General features: G+C 46.7%; 1 protein-coding gene across 3 annotated transcripts in view; it reads right to left on the reverse strand.

Annotated features, from left to right (window-relative positions):
- The window catches only part of Sorl1 (sortilin related receptor 1), a 162,637-nt gene that overhangs the window by 120,702 nt on the left and 25,043 nt on the right, over window positions 1-16,892 (reverse strand). For all 3 annotated transcript variants that reach the window (XM_046438730.2, XM_046438729.2, XM_058577154.1), the window contains exons 3-6: window positions 16,610-16,735; window positions 9,699-9,860; window positions 7,571-7,638; window positions 1,573-1,753 (exon numbers count right to left, since the gene is read on the reverse strand). In XM_046438730.2, the coding sequence (XP_046294686.1) occupies window positions 1,573-1,753; window positions 7,571-7,638; window positions 9,699-9,860; window positions 16,610-16,735 (537 nt within the window). The remainder of the gene's footprint in view (window positions 1-1,572; window positions 1,754-7,570; window positions 7,639-9,698; window positions 9,861-16,609; window positions 16,736-16,892) is intronic.

Here is a 16,892-nt window from a genome sequence, read left to right on the forward strand (position 1 = left end):
ATGCCCATCAGCTATCCTTGCACAAGGCAATTCAAGCATCTTATGTTCTTGGGCTGCTGTGTGTGTGTGTGTGTGTGTGTGTGTGTGTGTGTGTGTATGCGTGGACATACCCACCCACAAGAGAGAGACAAGAAAAATGGAGAGAAGCAGACAGGGCAGGAAGGGAGTGATGCAATGTCTATTGGTCAATGCAAACAGTCTAAAAGAAGAAAAATTGTCAGTTTATTCTTTTTTTAACTTGGTACTAGGTACTGAACCCAGGGGTGCTTTTCCACTGAGCTACATCCCCAAACCTTTTAACTTTTTGAGACAGTCTCCCTAAGTTGCCAGGTTTGGCCTCAATCTTGAGATCCTCCTACATCAGCCTCCCAAGTAGCTGGGATTACAAGCATGCACATGGCACCTAATGGTTTTTTTGTTTTTGTTTTTGTTTTGCAGCACCAGGGAGTGAACCCAGGGCCTCACGCACACTAGGCAAGCACTGAGCAACAACCCTAGCCCTAATTCAGTGGTTTTAAAAAAATGTTTTGCAGGGGACGTAGTGGGGAATGCCTCCTGCCTTTATCACCCACACCTTGTCTTACCATCCTTGCCTTCCTCCCTGCTTTCTTGCTGGGGAGGCCCCCCTCTCTACCATTGATCCTACCAAGAGGGTTGACCTTGGTAGGATCTATGAAACCATACCACTTCTGCATGGCCTGCTACTAATTACAGAAATAAATGAGAACCTGGAGGAAAGCATTACATCTGATTTCAGTCCCTAAGGTCAACAGTGACAGAAAGCAGGGCAACGTCCCAGGTACCAGAGGGCTTCAACAGAGACTGACTCAGAGAAAAAATGGTTGCTATTAAGAAAGCAAGCCTACAGTGCCCAGGCTGGTGGCCCAACATACTCTTGGCAGAGTCTGGCTTTTTCCTTTACACCAGGGCAATAAAAGAGTGAACTTGATATAGTTGCACAGCAAGTCCTGTTAAATAATCAACTCTGCTTTTAAATGAGCAAGCCCTCCATTTCAGCATCTGGCTCCAACACATCAAATCAAGGGGAAGATTTTCCCAAAGGCTGAGAGTTAAGCTACTTACTGACAGCTGGAAGCTTAATTACTGCTTTTCTTTGAGCATTAACTCCCACTAGCCAATGACTACACATCCTATTAGCCATGTAAATGAACGTGTCGAAAAAATCTCAAAGAAATTGGTCTAAATTTGAAGGAAATAAGGCAGTGGGATTAAGAGAAAAAAAGCCACTGAGCTCCACCCCCTCCTTTCTGTGTTCTTTTCACCGGGATTTCAAAACATGTCTTTGTCAAGGAGGCTTGGCTTCCAGGAGAGGACCAAATTCCTAAAGCCTGGAGACACTTGGAGTGCTTGTCCTCGACGACTCCACTCCTCAGACCTCCCAGCACCTCCAAGCCCTTTGGAGACATTTGTCAATGTCCACAGTCCTTCAGCCAAGCTACCCTAAGCATGTGAGCCAATCTCTGCTCATGCAAACTCACCTTTTTGCCTACAGAATTCCAAACCTCGCTAAGGAAATTCAAAAGGAGTTTATTCTGAAGGCATTCAACTTACCGCCACCTTTGTAGCAAACATGTACTTGTCCCGAAGCTGAAAGTCTCTCACTTCCTCAAGGATCACTTCCTGGTTTTCCCGGGACTGAAAGAAGTCTGTACTTCGAAAAACTGTGGAGTAACCAGAGGGTTCATGTCGTTCCACGTAGATGGTGTTTGGCTTGTCATAGGGGTCGATTCCCCTGAGGGGAAAAAAGGTGTTATCATTTTCATATTTAATCATTGAAGGCATGGAGGTTTTGCCATGCAATCAACTAGAATCTAGGGCGACCATTTGTTGCAAGCAACAAATGATACTCTCTGTGCCTCTAATATATCCCTTTGTTCCTTGGCTCGGCATAGAGGGAGAGGACTTGGCATCTGCAAAGTGTTCTGTGTCGCTACCATTGTTTCCAAAGCATCCTGGGTTTAGTTAGCTCAAGGCAAGCTCTCACCCTGCTCATGAAAAACAAAAAGAAGGAATAGCATAAGGTGGAGTATTTCAGAATAAACAAACTATGGATTGCTTGAGGTTGTCAGCAAGTTTCTAGCCTCAAGTTAAGAACCTCTGAGGAATGAAGGAGAGTTTTCCCAAGATGCTACATCCTCAGAAGATGCAGCATTAGAGGAAACCACATTAGCAATCTCTGAACCTGCTCTGTCCCATGGTCCCTGTCCTTTCTGGCTCCCCACTGACGTCACTGATTCACACCATCTGGAGTCAACCTACCAGTGCATTTCAACTCCAGCAAGGTGCCTTTGCAAGCCTTCTCTCATACACACTGATATCCTTGATGTCCTTCAAAGGGGAGGCCTCTGTGCTTCTGCAAACACAACACCCTGTGTAGAAGTACCCTCAGCATACACTCTAATCCCCCCACTAAATCCTACTCTCCTCCAAGATCAAGTTCAAAGCTCCTTCTTCCCGGAATCTTTCTCCTACTGCTCCCTTCTCTTCCCCCAACACGAGCAACACATTCAATTTCAAGCTTCTTATGTCCGTTTTAACTCTAACAAAGGTGTAAAACCACTCAGGTTGGGTGAATTTTGGAATGGATCTCATTACTTCATACAGAGCTTCAAACACAATGGAGTACATGTGTTGTCCAAGCTTCCCAGAGGAAACACAGATGCCCTCAAAGGTCCTTTCTCAGATTGCCTTTCAGCCTACTAGGCTCCCAGCTGAACTCACACTTGCTGCACTGGGTCCATTGTCCATAATGACAAATTCTACTGCAGAATGATAAGGTCAGACTATACTGGAAAGCAGCTCTGAACAAGTATCCCCGAAAAGAGGCCCCACGTGGCAGCTGGGAAGGGAATTGACCTGCCCACGTTTCCTGACATTCACAAAGACACCAACACCAGGCGGACCACTTAGCAAATGAGAAAAAGGGTTGAAAAGTAAGGAAGAGAGCTTCACGAAGAGCTTTCAGGGTGATGACTTGAGGAGAGGCAAAGGTAACAGTCTTTATCTGGCTCCATATGTGCAATGGTGCTCAGAATAATGGAGGCAATCATTTCGAGTTTCTTCACAGATGGGCTGTTGAGAATATTAACCACATTAAAAAAAAAAAAAAAGCAGGGGGAGAAAGATAAGAAATAGAAAAAGAGCCTCCTTCTACATTGGGGGGAAGACTTGACTTTTACCCTACAATCTGGACTCTGAGCAGAGCAGTGGAGAAACCAGCAGCCTGGGTCCTAACGTGGGAGAAATCTATTCTTCATTATCAGATGCTCGGTGTGGGTGGGTGGTGGCATGTTCTCTCCTCTTCCACAATTAGAAGTACTGATTAAAGTACTTCCTCTAGCCTAGAGGATATGCAAATTCAAACGAGGCTGCTGGGGTTTTTAAAAGGCAGAGAGGAAGGAAACTTTCTTGAGGTATTTTGAGATGAGCTCTTCTGTATTATTCCCTGCCTAGCTTAGCTGAGAGAAGGCCCACATGTTGAAATAGAAAGAACTGGGACACTTGTCCCATATCTAGACCTCCCATTTCTGGAAGTTGCTCCACCTACATACAAGTTCCTGTTCTTTGCCATTACCTTGTCTTCCAATTTCTTAGGCTCATTCATAGTTGCTTCCTGTTCTCCTGGCCTCCAATTCAGAAATTCCAATTCCAGCGCCATCTGTGAGCACTATCCTAAGTCTCACCTCCAGTCCCTCAGGGATGCCGCGCCCGTGCGCATCACATTCAAAGTCAAGCTTCTTGTGTCCGTTTTAACTCTGACAAAGGTGTAAAACCACTCGGGTTGGGTGAATTTTGGAATGGATCTCATTACTTCATACAGAGCTTCAAACACAATGTTGGGAGAAGAGAAGGGCATCCTGGAGTCCCTCCCTTATGGGAGTCTTGCTGTCCTATGCTGCCCATCTGCAGCTCTAGACAACATAACCATTGGCATTTCTCACTCCTACTGCTCCCAGGCTGCCAAGCATGGTTGAATAAATGTAATAATCCTGAGAGGTCAGAATACAATCACTTATTATGGGGAATCCAAGGAAGATGTCCCTCAAATATAACCTGAAATCCCAATGCCAGACATTTTGTCCTTCTAAGATACCTACATGTTTGCAGAAGGTAAAATACAACAGATTCCTAAACTTAAATTTATTTAGTGGTCCTGTTAATTAATTAGTTCCATTAGTTCCATAAAACAATAACAGATCAATTGTTCTCTTAAAATTAAAAGCAAATGAAAGTTACAATGATATTCCTTAGGTAAAGACTGCTCTTGGATGATACTTCAATTATCATTTCATTAAGATCCCCAACCTCTGCCCAGGAAAATGACAAAGGGATCCCTCTATGAAGGAAGTGCACAGGAGTCAAAAGGTGGCTCCTCCCTGTACCAGCTTCATCTTCACCATTCTCAAGTACTAAGGAAGTAATATCAAGACACTCAGCTTTAAACCCAGGGTTAAATGAAGAATAGACGGTATCTACATCATGTTGGGCCATTTAATGAGAACTAAAACTACACATAAATGTTAAAAGACAAATGACAAACTGCCAAATATAAGTGTGCACACACACAACCTGTCCCATATCACAACCAAAGGGCTAATCTCAAAGATATAAAAAGCTTTTGGAAATCAATAATGAAAAGACTAACAATCAGATAGAAATAAGAGCAAAGGGCATGAAAGGCATGTCACACACACACACACACACACACACACACACACACAAATGATCCTTAAGGCCAAGTAAAAGATGTTCAAATTCATTCATAATGAGAAATGCAAATTAAAGCTACAATGAGAAAACTAATTCTTACCTAAAGCATTAGCTGTGAAGAAAGACACTGTTCTAAGTTGCTAAGCATAAATTTGATACTTTCCATTAAAAAACCGGCAATGTCTCCCAAAGTCACAATTTGGGGGGAATTTATCAGTGCATAAAACTAACAAAAATCCTTGCCCTTGGGCGGCTTTTGTTCTATGAAAGATAATTAATATGCATAATAATTGTATGTCAGAACACTAAAGAGTGCTATATAAAAATGAATATAATATAGTAGGTTGGAAATAGGGTAATAGCTGCAATTTCAAATAGGATCCCCAGAAATGCAAAACTACTCTGATATATCACCTCACACACATCGGAATGGCTATTATGAAAAAGACAAAGGATAGAAAAGTGTTGAGGATAGTGTGGAGAAAAGGACACCTGGTACTCTGTCTATGGGACACCCTCTGGTGCCGTCATTGTAGAAACTGTAAGAAGGATCCTAAGAAATTAAAAAATAGAACTACAATATGAGTCAGCACTCTCTCTTCTGAGTATGTACCCCAAAGGAAATAAAAGCACCACCTCATAAAGCTATCTGGAGCCCCATGTTTATTGCAGTATTATTCATAACAGCTAAGACATGAAAACAACCCATGTGGTCTGACAGAAAGAGAAGGAAGAAACTGACATACAGACCCAATGGAATAGTATTCAACCTTTGTAAAGGAGGAGACGTGTATTATGTGGATAGACCCAGAAGACATTACGCCAAGTGGAAATAACCAGACAGAAAAATATTGCATGATCTCACTTACAGGTAAAATGAAGAGAAGTCAAATATAGAGTGAGACAGAATAAAATGGGGGTGGAGAGAACCTAGGTCAAAGGATACAAAGTGCCAGGTGTGCAGAATGAACAAATTCAGAGACCTAATGTACAGCACGAGGGCTATACTTGAAAATACTCTATTACATTTGGGATTTTCACTAATAGATTTTAGCAGCTCTTGTCTCTCTCTCTCTCTCTCTCTCTCTCTCTCTCTCTCTCTCTCTCACACACACACACACACACACACCAGGATAACTATGTTAATTCGCTTCACTATAGTAACCATCTCACTATGCCTGTCTCATAGCATCCTATTGCATACTTTAAATACACACAGTAAAATTTATTTTAAGTAAACAAATCAACACATAAGATCCTGTGGGGAGGCCTCATTTTAAAAGGAGTTGTTTGAGCAGGTACCTAATGAAGCAGGGAATAAGCAGCAAGTACATCCTACAGAGGAGCACTGCAGGCAGAGAAAAACAGCAACGCAACTATAGGCAGAGAAAACACATCCTGCGGTAGAAATGCACAGGAGAAATGACAGTTCAGTGCACCAAAAGGGTTCACAGAGGAGCAACAAGTTGGTGTGATCTGTTCTGAGCAGGACAGATCTGCTGTGGACTGAGAACTGACTGCAGGACTGACTGGGCGACAGTGGTGGCAGAGCACAGGAGCAGCTGCGCAGTCAACCTGGGACATGTGCTGAGGGTGGGGCCCACAGCACTCGTGACAGGTAGAGCCAGTGAGGACTCCACACTCCTTGCCCTGACCAGCCGGAAATTGACACAGGGAGGGAGGCGACGAGCTGGCTCAGGGTGGTAAAGCCAAGGGTCAGTCTGGGAGGCCTTAAGTTTTCTAGTCACCCATGTGAACAGGGCGGAAGAGCAGTTCAGATACACCCCCCAACCCCACAATCCTGCCCCTGGAAAGCTGTCTCACACGTGCACTGCACACACACAAACTCATGTTCAAGATCATACACTGAATCACTGCCATGGCACAAGGGCAGAGGCAAGCATGACCAGAAATGACTGTCCTTCCTGAAGCACAGCCTATTTTAAGCCAAGTGGAAATAACCAGACAGAAACATATTGCATGATCAGCCTCAATAACCTCCAAAGCACCCCACTGTACCCAGAATTCAGTCAAATCCCTTTCTCAAGCACTGCAGATTCGGATACCAATTCCCCTTTCCAAACTTCCCCAATACCCAGTCCAAATAGAAGAGCCAGTGTTCTGCGCCCGAGTACCATGGCCTCACCTCTGCCCATGCCACCCTGCTCCTGTCTGAAATTCCTTCCTCCACTCCTGCCATGCTATCCCCTACCTGTTGTGCATCCTGGATGGAAGGCAACTACCTTTATGAAGCCATCCATGGGCCTCCCTTCTGGAAGGCACGATCCCTCTATGGCTTCTCTTTCTACCTGGTACTTCTGTGCTTCTTTCATAATTCAAGTTATATACCTGAAATATGTCTTTCTTACCTCCTAAACTATATTCTCCTTAATAACCATATCCATACATTATTTAACTTCCTATACCCTAAAGTATCTAGGTTTTATATTTAGCAGAGTTTTTTTTAAAAAATGTTATAAGTGAACAAATGCCTGAATTTTATAGAGAGGAAAATCCCCACTCCTGAGATGATGCTCTAAAAATGAAAGTCTTTCAGAGTTCTACGACATGACACGCAAGAGCCTCAAGCTTCCCCTGAGTCCCCGGAGGGGATGAAAATTGCAAGAGCTCTCCCCTTCCTCTCACGAGCGACTTTCCTTCCTCATCCCCACTGGTGAACTCATTACACTTGCAAGCTAATTCTTGGGCCTAGAAATTTTATTCCTTGAGCTAAATGCCTCACACTACAGGTGACGATCAAAGGTCTGTCTATCACGAGGTAGCTGGAAGTGCAGAAAGGATGTATAGAAGTCAGGACTTCTGAGAGGACACAACTTACCAAGAGAAGGACTTCACATGTTCCTGAATCATGATCCAGGTCTGGCCAAAATCATCAGACTTCCATAGCTGCAAAGACCAAAATGACAAGAGGCCATGAGATGAGAACTGCATACAATCTGAACAGAACCACTGGGCAAAGCCCACTAAAACCCCACCTCAACAGAACACACTCTGCAAGGTCACTCCAAAGCCAACAGACAGAGAGGGAAGGACAGATGTGCACCTTTGCACTCTTCATTGGTAGGCACTGGAAGAAAAAAAATGATTGTGACTTGCCTTCCATTTATGGATTACCAGAAACTTATTCTACTCAAGACCAGACCACAGTTAATGGTACTTCTTGACCAGGAAATAGTGTCCTTAAACAGTCTGTAATGCCAAACTGGGGATGTGGCTCAGACGTAGAGCACTTGTCTAGCATGTGCAAACATTTCCCCCAACACTGTGACGGGGAAAAAGAAAGAAAGAAAGAAACTTGTAATGGGTAGCAGCATTATTTACAATATCCAAAATATAGAAGCAATGCCAAGAGTTCATCAAGGGACAAACAGAGGAGCAAACTGTGGTATATCCATACCATGGGCTATCACTCAACCTTGAAAAGGAATATAGATAAACCTTGAGGACAATATGCTTAGTGAGATAAGCCAGTCACAAAAAGACAAACTGGGTATGATTTCACTTACGTGAGGTACCTAGAATTGTCAAAAACAGACAGAAAGTAGAATGGTGGTTGCCAGGGGCTCAGGAGAGAGAGGGCTAGGAAATCAATGTTTAATGGAGACAGAGTTCCAGCTCACAAGATAAAAAGAATTCTGTACCTGGATGGTGGCAACACTGTCCAACAATACGAATATACTTAATATCAATTAACAGAAAAAATGGTTAAGATAGTAAAATATATGTTACATCTATTTTACCTCAATTTAAGGGGAAAAAAAAGAAAGAAAAAAGAAAACCTCTGGGCTAGGGATGTAGCTAGGGCTAGGGATGTAGAATCTTGCCTGGTATGCACAAGGCCCTAGCACCAGAAATAAAAACCCTAAATGAGCCTTGGTCATCAAAATCAAAGCTGACAGCAGACGACACCAGCCAAGTACAGAAAACCAAAAGGAATCCACTGAACACACAGACAAGTCCTGTGTCTTTGCCAAAGTCCCTTGACTTCTACTAATGTGACCCAAGGGTTCCTCTGGCCCCAGCAAATGTGTATTAGGAACCATGAGACCAAAAATAACAATAATCCACCTCCCCTGGTAAACTGACCCAGCCCACATAAGCTTGGGTTACTCCTGAAGGCAAGCAAAGGCAAACAGATCTGTGTTTTGGTTAAACAGCCCACAAAGCAAAAGAAATGTTCCAAGTTTCTTCTGAACAAAAATATTCGAGGCTCCTCATCAGTCCACTCATACAAGCTCTACAGGGTTCAGAGTTTCATGCCTGACCAACAGTCTTGACTTGGCAAGCTTCGCCTTGAGGTATAACTCTACTCAGCCTCTCTTCTTACCTGCTAGCTTTCCTTCAAAAACCTAAATGCCAAGAGGAAAATATACACATTTATGTCCTACCCATGTGCCTGCCCACAACACAGAGGAAGAATATCAAAGTTAAAGGTGACTTCAAACAGGTGGCAGGCAAAAGCAGTGTGTTTAAGGTGGGGCTCGGGGTGGGGCTTAGGGCAGGAGCACTGGCCTAGCATGTGCCAGGCCCTGGGTCTGATCCCCAGCATTGGAAAAACTGAACAAACAAATGGGGTAGAGGATGGAAGAAATGTGACAAGAGATCCCAGAGGGCTTAGACTCCAGACCTCTCCAGGTAGCCCTCTCTGATTAAATTCCAGGGCCTCGATTTACCCCGAGGGCTAACAAAGGGGCATGGTGTTTAAGTCCTAGGGCCTGCCAAGGGCTGGGTGCCAAGTGCTGGGTGCCAAGTGCTGGAGGAGAGTGCCCGGGGGTATCCCTTTCCTGAGCTGTGGGAAGTGAAACAGTAGCTCCAAAGGCTAAGCCTCAGAGAGGAGGAGGGAGGGGCAGGAGGCGAGGTCACTCAAAGGACACACCTTCCACCCAGGCCCAGGAGAAAATCCCAGGAACCCCAGACTACTGAGCTCCTTCCGGAAGCTGTCTTACCTGCTTATTGGGATGAGACCTGTCGAAGCCCAGGAGGAGGTTGGAGGCCTTACTGTGGAGGAGGAGATCAGCTGCCCGGAATGGGATAGAAAAGCCATGGATAGTGTTGCAGAAGTCAAATGTGACCCAGAGGTACTGGGCATAAGCATCTGCAAAGATGTACTGCAAGAGAAAACAGGTACTCAGAGCAGCACCCAGCCAGAGCCGCCCAGCGCCTCCCCAACCCTTGTGCTGACACATGCAGGTCACGGGGCACTGGCTTTCACAGTGCCTTCTCCCCATCTCCCAGCCTCTCCTGGCAATGAAAGAATGCTGTCCACACCAGGGCAGACTCAGTGGAGAAGGGTGGTGGTGGGCCGGGGGAAGCCACAGGGAGCTTATTTAACCAGGTAATGAAGCTGAGCAAGCCTTTCCTGGCAGGTCACTCAGTCACAATCAGAGGGTAACTATCTGTTGGCTGAACACAAATGAGACTGCTGTCTCTCCCTGCATGCTCTGAGCACCTATGGGATATGTCTTTCCAAGAAAATCACTAAGATCACATCCTTCTAAGAAGAGAAGCTGCCCCTTCTTGTTACTATACCAGGTGACCGGGCAGCTCTGAGGATCAGGGCAGGAAGTGGCTCTGATGAGCAGGACCTTGCCTTATTTTGCTTCTGTGACTTTGAACAAGTTTGGGAGGAGAGCAGATGCAGCCTCAGAGCTCTCTGCAGGGGGCAGGATGAGGGAGAGTCAATTAACAGGTGTACTGGGGACCCACCATGGTCTAGATGATGGGGTCCACATGAAAAGCCCGGATCCTTTCCTTCCTCACTGGCAATGAAATAGATACAGGCCAGCTCACATAATTCATAATTCAAGATTAAGAGAGAAACCAAAGGCAGGGTCCTAGAAGAACCTATGCACGTTGGAAATGACTCCATAGAAGAGGTGACAAGGCAAGACTTCCACAGGTAAGGAACTTCCACGTCTAACGCAGTTTGCATTTGGGCACAAAGGAGGGGAAAAAAATCATCACATGGGTTTGATGACAGCCTTGAGGACCTGAGGAAATAACTGGAAATAAGCCTGAAGGGCACATGAAAGATGTGGGGGCCAGCCCCCCAAGAGGAGGTTAGTCCAGGAGACAGGTTATGAACCAGAAACCAGAGCCACAGGGCCCAGCTCCACCCAAAACCTGTCATTCTAGAAGTCAACCAATCTGAAGGACTCCACCGAGGACACACAGTCTCTGAGAACACCCGATCCAGGTCAAGGTCCGCCTCTGCATGCCTTCAGCTGGGCTGCACTAACCACTTGGCACTCCTTCCCATGTGGCTTTCACATGCTCTCATTCCTTCCTCATTCCCACACTCTCCCCAAATCCTGACCAGATGCCTCCCAAGAGCTCACTGTGTGTCCTCCTCTGGTTTCCTCCCTAGCATCTAATGTAAATCCCCACATTCTACAGAAGCCTAATTAAATCTAACGGAAAGGTAGTAAATGTTTTCAAAGCAAAAAAACTACTCTAAGCAAATGCAATGTAATAAAAACAATTATGATCCTAGGAGGATCATCATAATTTTCGCCATGAAAAGCATTCCCTAGAAATAGCCTATCTTCCAGTTCCCAAACCATCTGGGTTCCCGGGGAAGGGAGTGATCTCGGTTTGAAAAGAGTTCTCCAGAAATCTATGTCGTGGTTTCCAGCAGTATCACATTTGTGAATCTTGAGGAAAAAAAAAAGAAAAACATCATGTTCCCAGCCACAGAACTTATTGCTGCTTATGATAATAGCTGAAATTTCTCGAGAGCATTTTGTATGTGCCAAGTAATGAGCTAAAGGTTTTGCATGTTTCATCTCATTTACTCCCCTTAGCACCCATAGCTCAGGGCCTGGGGTAGTGCAGTTACATCCCTTTTAATAACGAGGACTCAGAAGCTTCGCGTGACAGTGGCTAGCTGCCCAAGATGACACAGGGGTGGGCAGCCCTTACACCCACACCTGACCAGTGCAGAGCCCATCTCAACAGTTCATCAATCCTTCTGTCTTCTTCCAACCAAAAGGTGTCGTCTCCTGAATTCAATGGTCAGTCTCCCACTTTACTATCTGACGCATTTGCCTGCCTCCTCTCCTAACCCATTCCTCCTGTTTTTACCGGAAATTCTCTTCCCTCACCTTCCACCACCCTCTTCCAACTCAACTCTCTCTGCCCCACCCCTGACCATCTCAGACCTGGTTCTCCTTTGCAGGTCCCTTCACCACCCGCCCTCTGCACTCTTGCCACCTCGTGACTCTTCCATCCTTTGCTAACCTGGCTCATCCTTCCACAAGGCTTTGACTGCTGCCTGGAAAACACACATCATGTGACTGCTGTGGTTTGCTTGCAGTGGGACCCCCAAGGATCCATGAATTGGAAGTGTACTGATGTTAAGAGGCAGTGCGGCCTTCGAGACACAGAACCTCATGAAGGGTACTTGGGTGCTGCCCATGGGGGTACTGAGGTAGTTTTCACCTCACAGTCTGGTTTCCTGTCATACTACATGCTCTATATCCCTCTCACACTTGCTCCTACAATAAGGCCATCTATCATGATGTGAAGTAGTCAAGAGGCCAAACTGATGGGGCTCCTCTTAGATTTTCAGTTCTAAAACTAAGAGCTAAGTAAAACTTCATTTCTTTATAAAGTACCCAGCCTCAAGCATTTTGTTTTAGCAAAGAAAACCAGATTAATAAAATGACTCACACATACAGTCTGACTTCTCACTGAGGTTCTACTTTCATTACCTTCTTGATCTTAGCTTCTACTCTTGGATGGACCAAGATATTTCACTGTGTCCAGAACTGAATTCTTCAAGACCTTCCCAACAAAACCTAATTCTCACTCCCTATGCTCCAAGATCCTTCTGTGCTACATCCCAACCCCAGGCATTAAGTTTTTACTCTATTCCCTCCCTTCAGTCCTCATTTTCAAACAGCCATTGGAAGTCCATTATTTTCCTCTAAAGTCTTTTTCAAAATGTGTGCATGCCTTCCTTTTTATACCTAGTTCTACTAGCATGGCCTGTGGCCCTATTTAAGACTGTGAGCAAACTGGAGGCAGACACCGGGTTCTATTCATCCTGTGTCTCCCAGGACTAGCAGGGTGTGAAACACTTGGAGGAAGGTATGAGTTTGGTTGAGTGACTAAGTAACCTCGTGGCCACAATGGTTCTCCTTCTAGACTCTTGAATCTTTGGCTTCCAACCCCACATGCATACTGCTGGCAGGTGTATGTCCCTCAGATACTACTCAGTTGCTCCCCTACTCAGACTCTTCCATGGCTCCCCACTGTTCTCAGGGCAAAGAAAAATCCCCTCCATCTTTAGATGACATTACAAAGCAGTTCAATGCAAACACTCAACTCCTGAGAGGCAAATCTCCTGAGTATCCTGCACAGAAACCACATGCAGGCACCCTGAAGCCTCTGCACACACCTTCCTCCTGCCAGAAGGCTCCCACCTGCTCTGTTATACCTAAAGATATCGTATGCCTATCCTTGAAGTTCCATTCCTAATCCTATGTATGCCAAGAAGACTTACTCCTCTGACCCAACCTCACAGAACCCCCTACCTCCATTCAACAGCAAAGTCCATTCACCACGCCCACTGGTGCACCCTGTAACTATGTACTGTCACATATGCACATGGTAGGAAAGCTCAAAATGCCCTACCCTGCTCTCACATCTCCTACTGCCTGGCTGTCAAGCTCCTTGGTGGCCAACCCCTTAGAGGTACCCTGAGTGCTGCTTTCAGAACTATATAATCTCAGGAGCATCTTCTCCTACTCTGACTCCTCTGGCTCTGTTTGCAATTGCATAAAATTCCAAAGGAGCGCCACCCTTTGGCTACACCTACATTTCCTCTGAAAGATACAAATACTTTTGGAAAAATAATAAATTAGATGCAAAGTGTATCTACATGATATCAGCACAAGTGACTTTCTCCAGCTTTGAGTGAAGAAAGCTGGAGAGTCCAATGAGAGGGGGAAGGGCAGAGAAGAGACTAGGAAGAAAGCGAAACAGTATTGGTTAGACTTGCCCAGGACCAACCTCTGCCTGGAGAAAAGCATGATCACATCTCGCCTGTGTGGAGACTGAGGCTCTGAAGCCCACTGCATTCAGTGGTGCTTCAAAGGGCCCTAGATACAGCTAGATATTGCCTGGCAGATCAGTGGAGCCTGGGAGGCTGGTGGAACTGCCAGGTGGCTGGAGCTGCACACTGGTTCAGGGAACAGCACACAGGGGACCAACAGAGGGAAATAGGATGGCAGGCTAGAGCAAAAATAGACCACAACACTCATATGTCCCCACCACCATTCCATCTCCATTACCAGGCGGAGCCACAGACCACAGCCTGTGGCCTCCTCACCCCTTCTGTCCCCTCCACAGGCACACATCCCCTCAGACTTCCAGGAGGCCCTCTCTTAATATCTAAACCTCCCAGAGCAGCTCTGACAGCTTCAAGCACTGACAACCCAAGGAACGTTTTTACACAGGTGATTTGCCTGAGCCTAGCACCCTGCTGTCATCGGGGAGGCACCCTGTCTGTGTGATTTTTCTCAGGAAATGGTAGGTCTGGTGGGGTGATTTGCCTTCCAGGGGACAAAGGTAAAAGTAACAAAAGCAATCAGCACAATAAGAGTCATCACTTCCTTTCTGAGATGTCTGGGGAGGGTAACAGCCTTCTCTGGGGAATTAGAAACTACAGGGAGGGCTGCCTCCCTCCTCCACAGGCTCCAGGCCTCAGGTCCAACCAACCACCATTAAATTCTCCAAGAAAGTAGTTTCCAGCTCCCCCAGAAGAAATCTAAGATGCTTCACCCTGCATGGCTGACAGAACATGGCCTACAAACATGCCCCGCCCCCCATCTCACCATGTTCCACCTGAACCTCTTTTATTGCAATCATCCCCAGGTTTCTCCCCCTCCTGTTCCAACTCTAGGGCCCTGCTCTACCCCTTCTGCAGACCTGATGCTCCCAAAGGCCCTGATCCTCCGCCTCTGCCTGCACTAAAGCTCCTCGTGCAGGCCCAAAACATCATCTTTCCGGTTTCCCAACTCCTCTGACTTGTGGTCTTAGCAGCCGCTCACCACAACCTACAAGAGGCAGGAAGGAAGACAGCCCTGCCTGTAGACATCTGTGCCCTGTGGGAGGGGCACCCGGCGAAGCTGAAAAGGGCATCCAAAGGGACAACAGGGCGATTTCAAGGCCATGACTCCAGCCAGAGGTAGCTCTGAGATGATGTGGAAACATAATGGTAATAACAATAATCACATAAGCACAGCCTGATAAAGTGAGCAATCCAAGTATCATCTGCTTTTTGAGAGGCAGAGGGAACACAGCTCCATCCAGGGAGAGGCAGCACAGCCAGCAACCTGGCCCTAGATAAGCTCCTCACCTCTCATGAGCCCAGGTGGGTGGCTCCCCCACCTCCGGGACAAGGCTTCCCTGGCCACAGGCCATGGGGGGAGGCGAAGAAGGCCAGTCATCTGGTTGACATAGCCAGGTCCCCCCAATACCTTGTCCTTGCTTTTCATCTCAGGGGAAAACTGCTCCGTCACCCTAGAGTTGGATAAGAGGAGGAAGTCTGCACCTAACAGTGCTTCCCTCTGAGATCATCAGGCAGGGCTGATATTTAACCATTATCACCAGTAATGACGATTCTAGCTTTTTTTTTTTTTTTTAAATGTTCTGTAACAAGCTGGTAAACAGTCACTGCCAGGAAACCCCAAACTGGCTCTACCTAAAGCCCCAAAGGTGGGGGCCCTGCCCCCAGGACTTCCACAGAGACCAGCAATTAAAAGGTTAATGCCTGGCCTAGTGGGGAGCCTCCAGGACCCAGCTCCCTCTGGCCAGGTCAGGGGCCCAGCCACACCAGTTGCCACACCAGGGTAGGGAATCAGGAGAACACACACAGTTGCTAAATATTCTGAATGCAGCCCTGCTAGGAGACCAAGGGCAACCTGAGAAGCAGGCACAGGGGCCAAGGAATGAGGACCCTGTAGATCTTGCTTGCTCATTCCTTTCTGGATGAGCAGAAAACAGCAGCTTCCCCTCCCACAGAATGCTTTTCCTCCTAAGGAGTTTCTCTACAAAGGGTCTTTCCCCAGGAGAAGCCACTGGCCCTGGGGAGAGCAGGAAAGAGAGCAAACAAATGCAACTCTCCTGAGCTAAGAGTCACCCAACCAGCAGGAATGCCAGGCAGGCTGCTGGGCTTCCCCTCCACCTGCCTGGGGCCGGGGGTCAAGCTTCCTCCAAATCCAATCGCCTGCAGGTTCTGACCCAAGACACACAGCCCCAGGCATTCCAGCTGGGAAAACAAAGGGCGGGCACAGCAGGGCTGCCCAGTGCTTTTCTTCTCTATATTCTTGTAGGTTGGGGTGGGGGAAGTACACACACACATACAGGCACCCAGGCACGTGCAAGCCCATGCCCCATGCGCGTGCACAGGCTCCCGCTCTCACACACACACACACACACACACACACACCCCTGCATGCATACTAATGGTGCCAACAAAAGCAAAAGTTCAGCAGCTGCTCTCGGAAGCCTGGGAGTAGATGGCAAATGTACCTGGGAAACATTTTTGCCACGGGGTGGGGGTGGGGGGGGATCAAGCAGTTCATTGGTTGGCAGATTTTCTGTGGTTTAAGTTGGCCTTGTTTGTCTGGAAATCCTGCCTGACCAGTACTTGGCCTGCCTGATTATACACAGACCCACCTCGGAACTGTACTCTGTCACAAATTCCCAGGTTAGCAGAAACACAGTGACTAGCTACAAGTCATGCTGCAAGGATCACAAAGGGCTCCGCTGCCCAGCCCCCCCTCAGAGCAGCAATCTTTCCAAAACACAGTCCCTGAAATCAGGGGCCTGGGGTGGACGGCTTCCTTACCCGCTTGTTGTCTGCAGGACTGTGGTAGAACTGGGCGATCACAGCTTCACTGCTATTTCCCACACCAAAGTTGAGTTTCTCTGAAATCTTGTTGAATGATTTTCCATAGTCATAAGACACGTACACCTGGAAGACAGAGAAGGGGAAGAAGAAGAAAAGAGTTGGTGAGAAATCAGGCAGAGATCTCTCACCTGCCTCCACCTTCCAGCATCCACCCTGGACCCTGAACACCGCTCCCACTGGGTCCTTGACATCATGAAAGCACTGATGCTCCCAGATAACC

This window comes from Marmota monax, unplaced genomic scaffold (assembly GCF_021218885.2).
Source record: "Marmota monax isolate L192 unplaced genomic scaffold, Marmota_monax_Labrador192_F-V1.1 WCK01_AAM20220418_F8-fsc00081, whole genome shotgun sequence".
Classification (NCBI taxonomy): Eukaryota; Metazoa; Chordata; class Mammalia; order Rodentia; family Sciuridae; genus Marmota; species Marmota monax.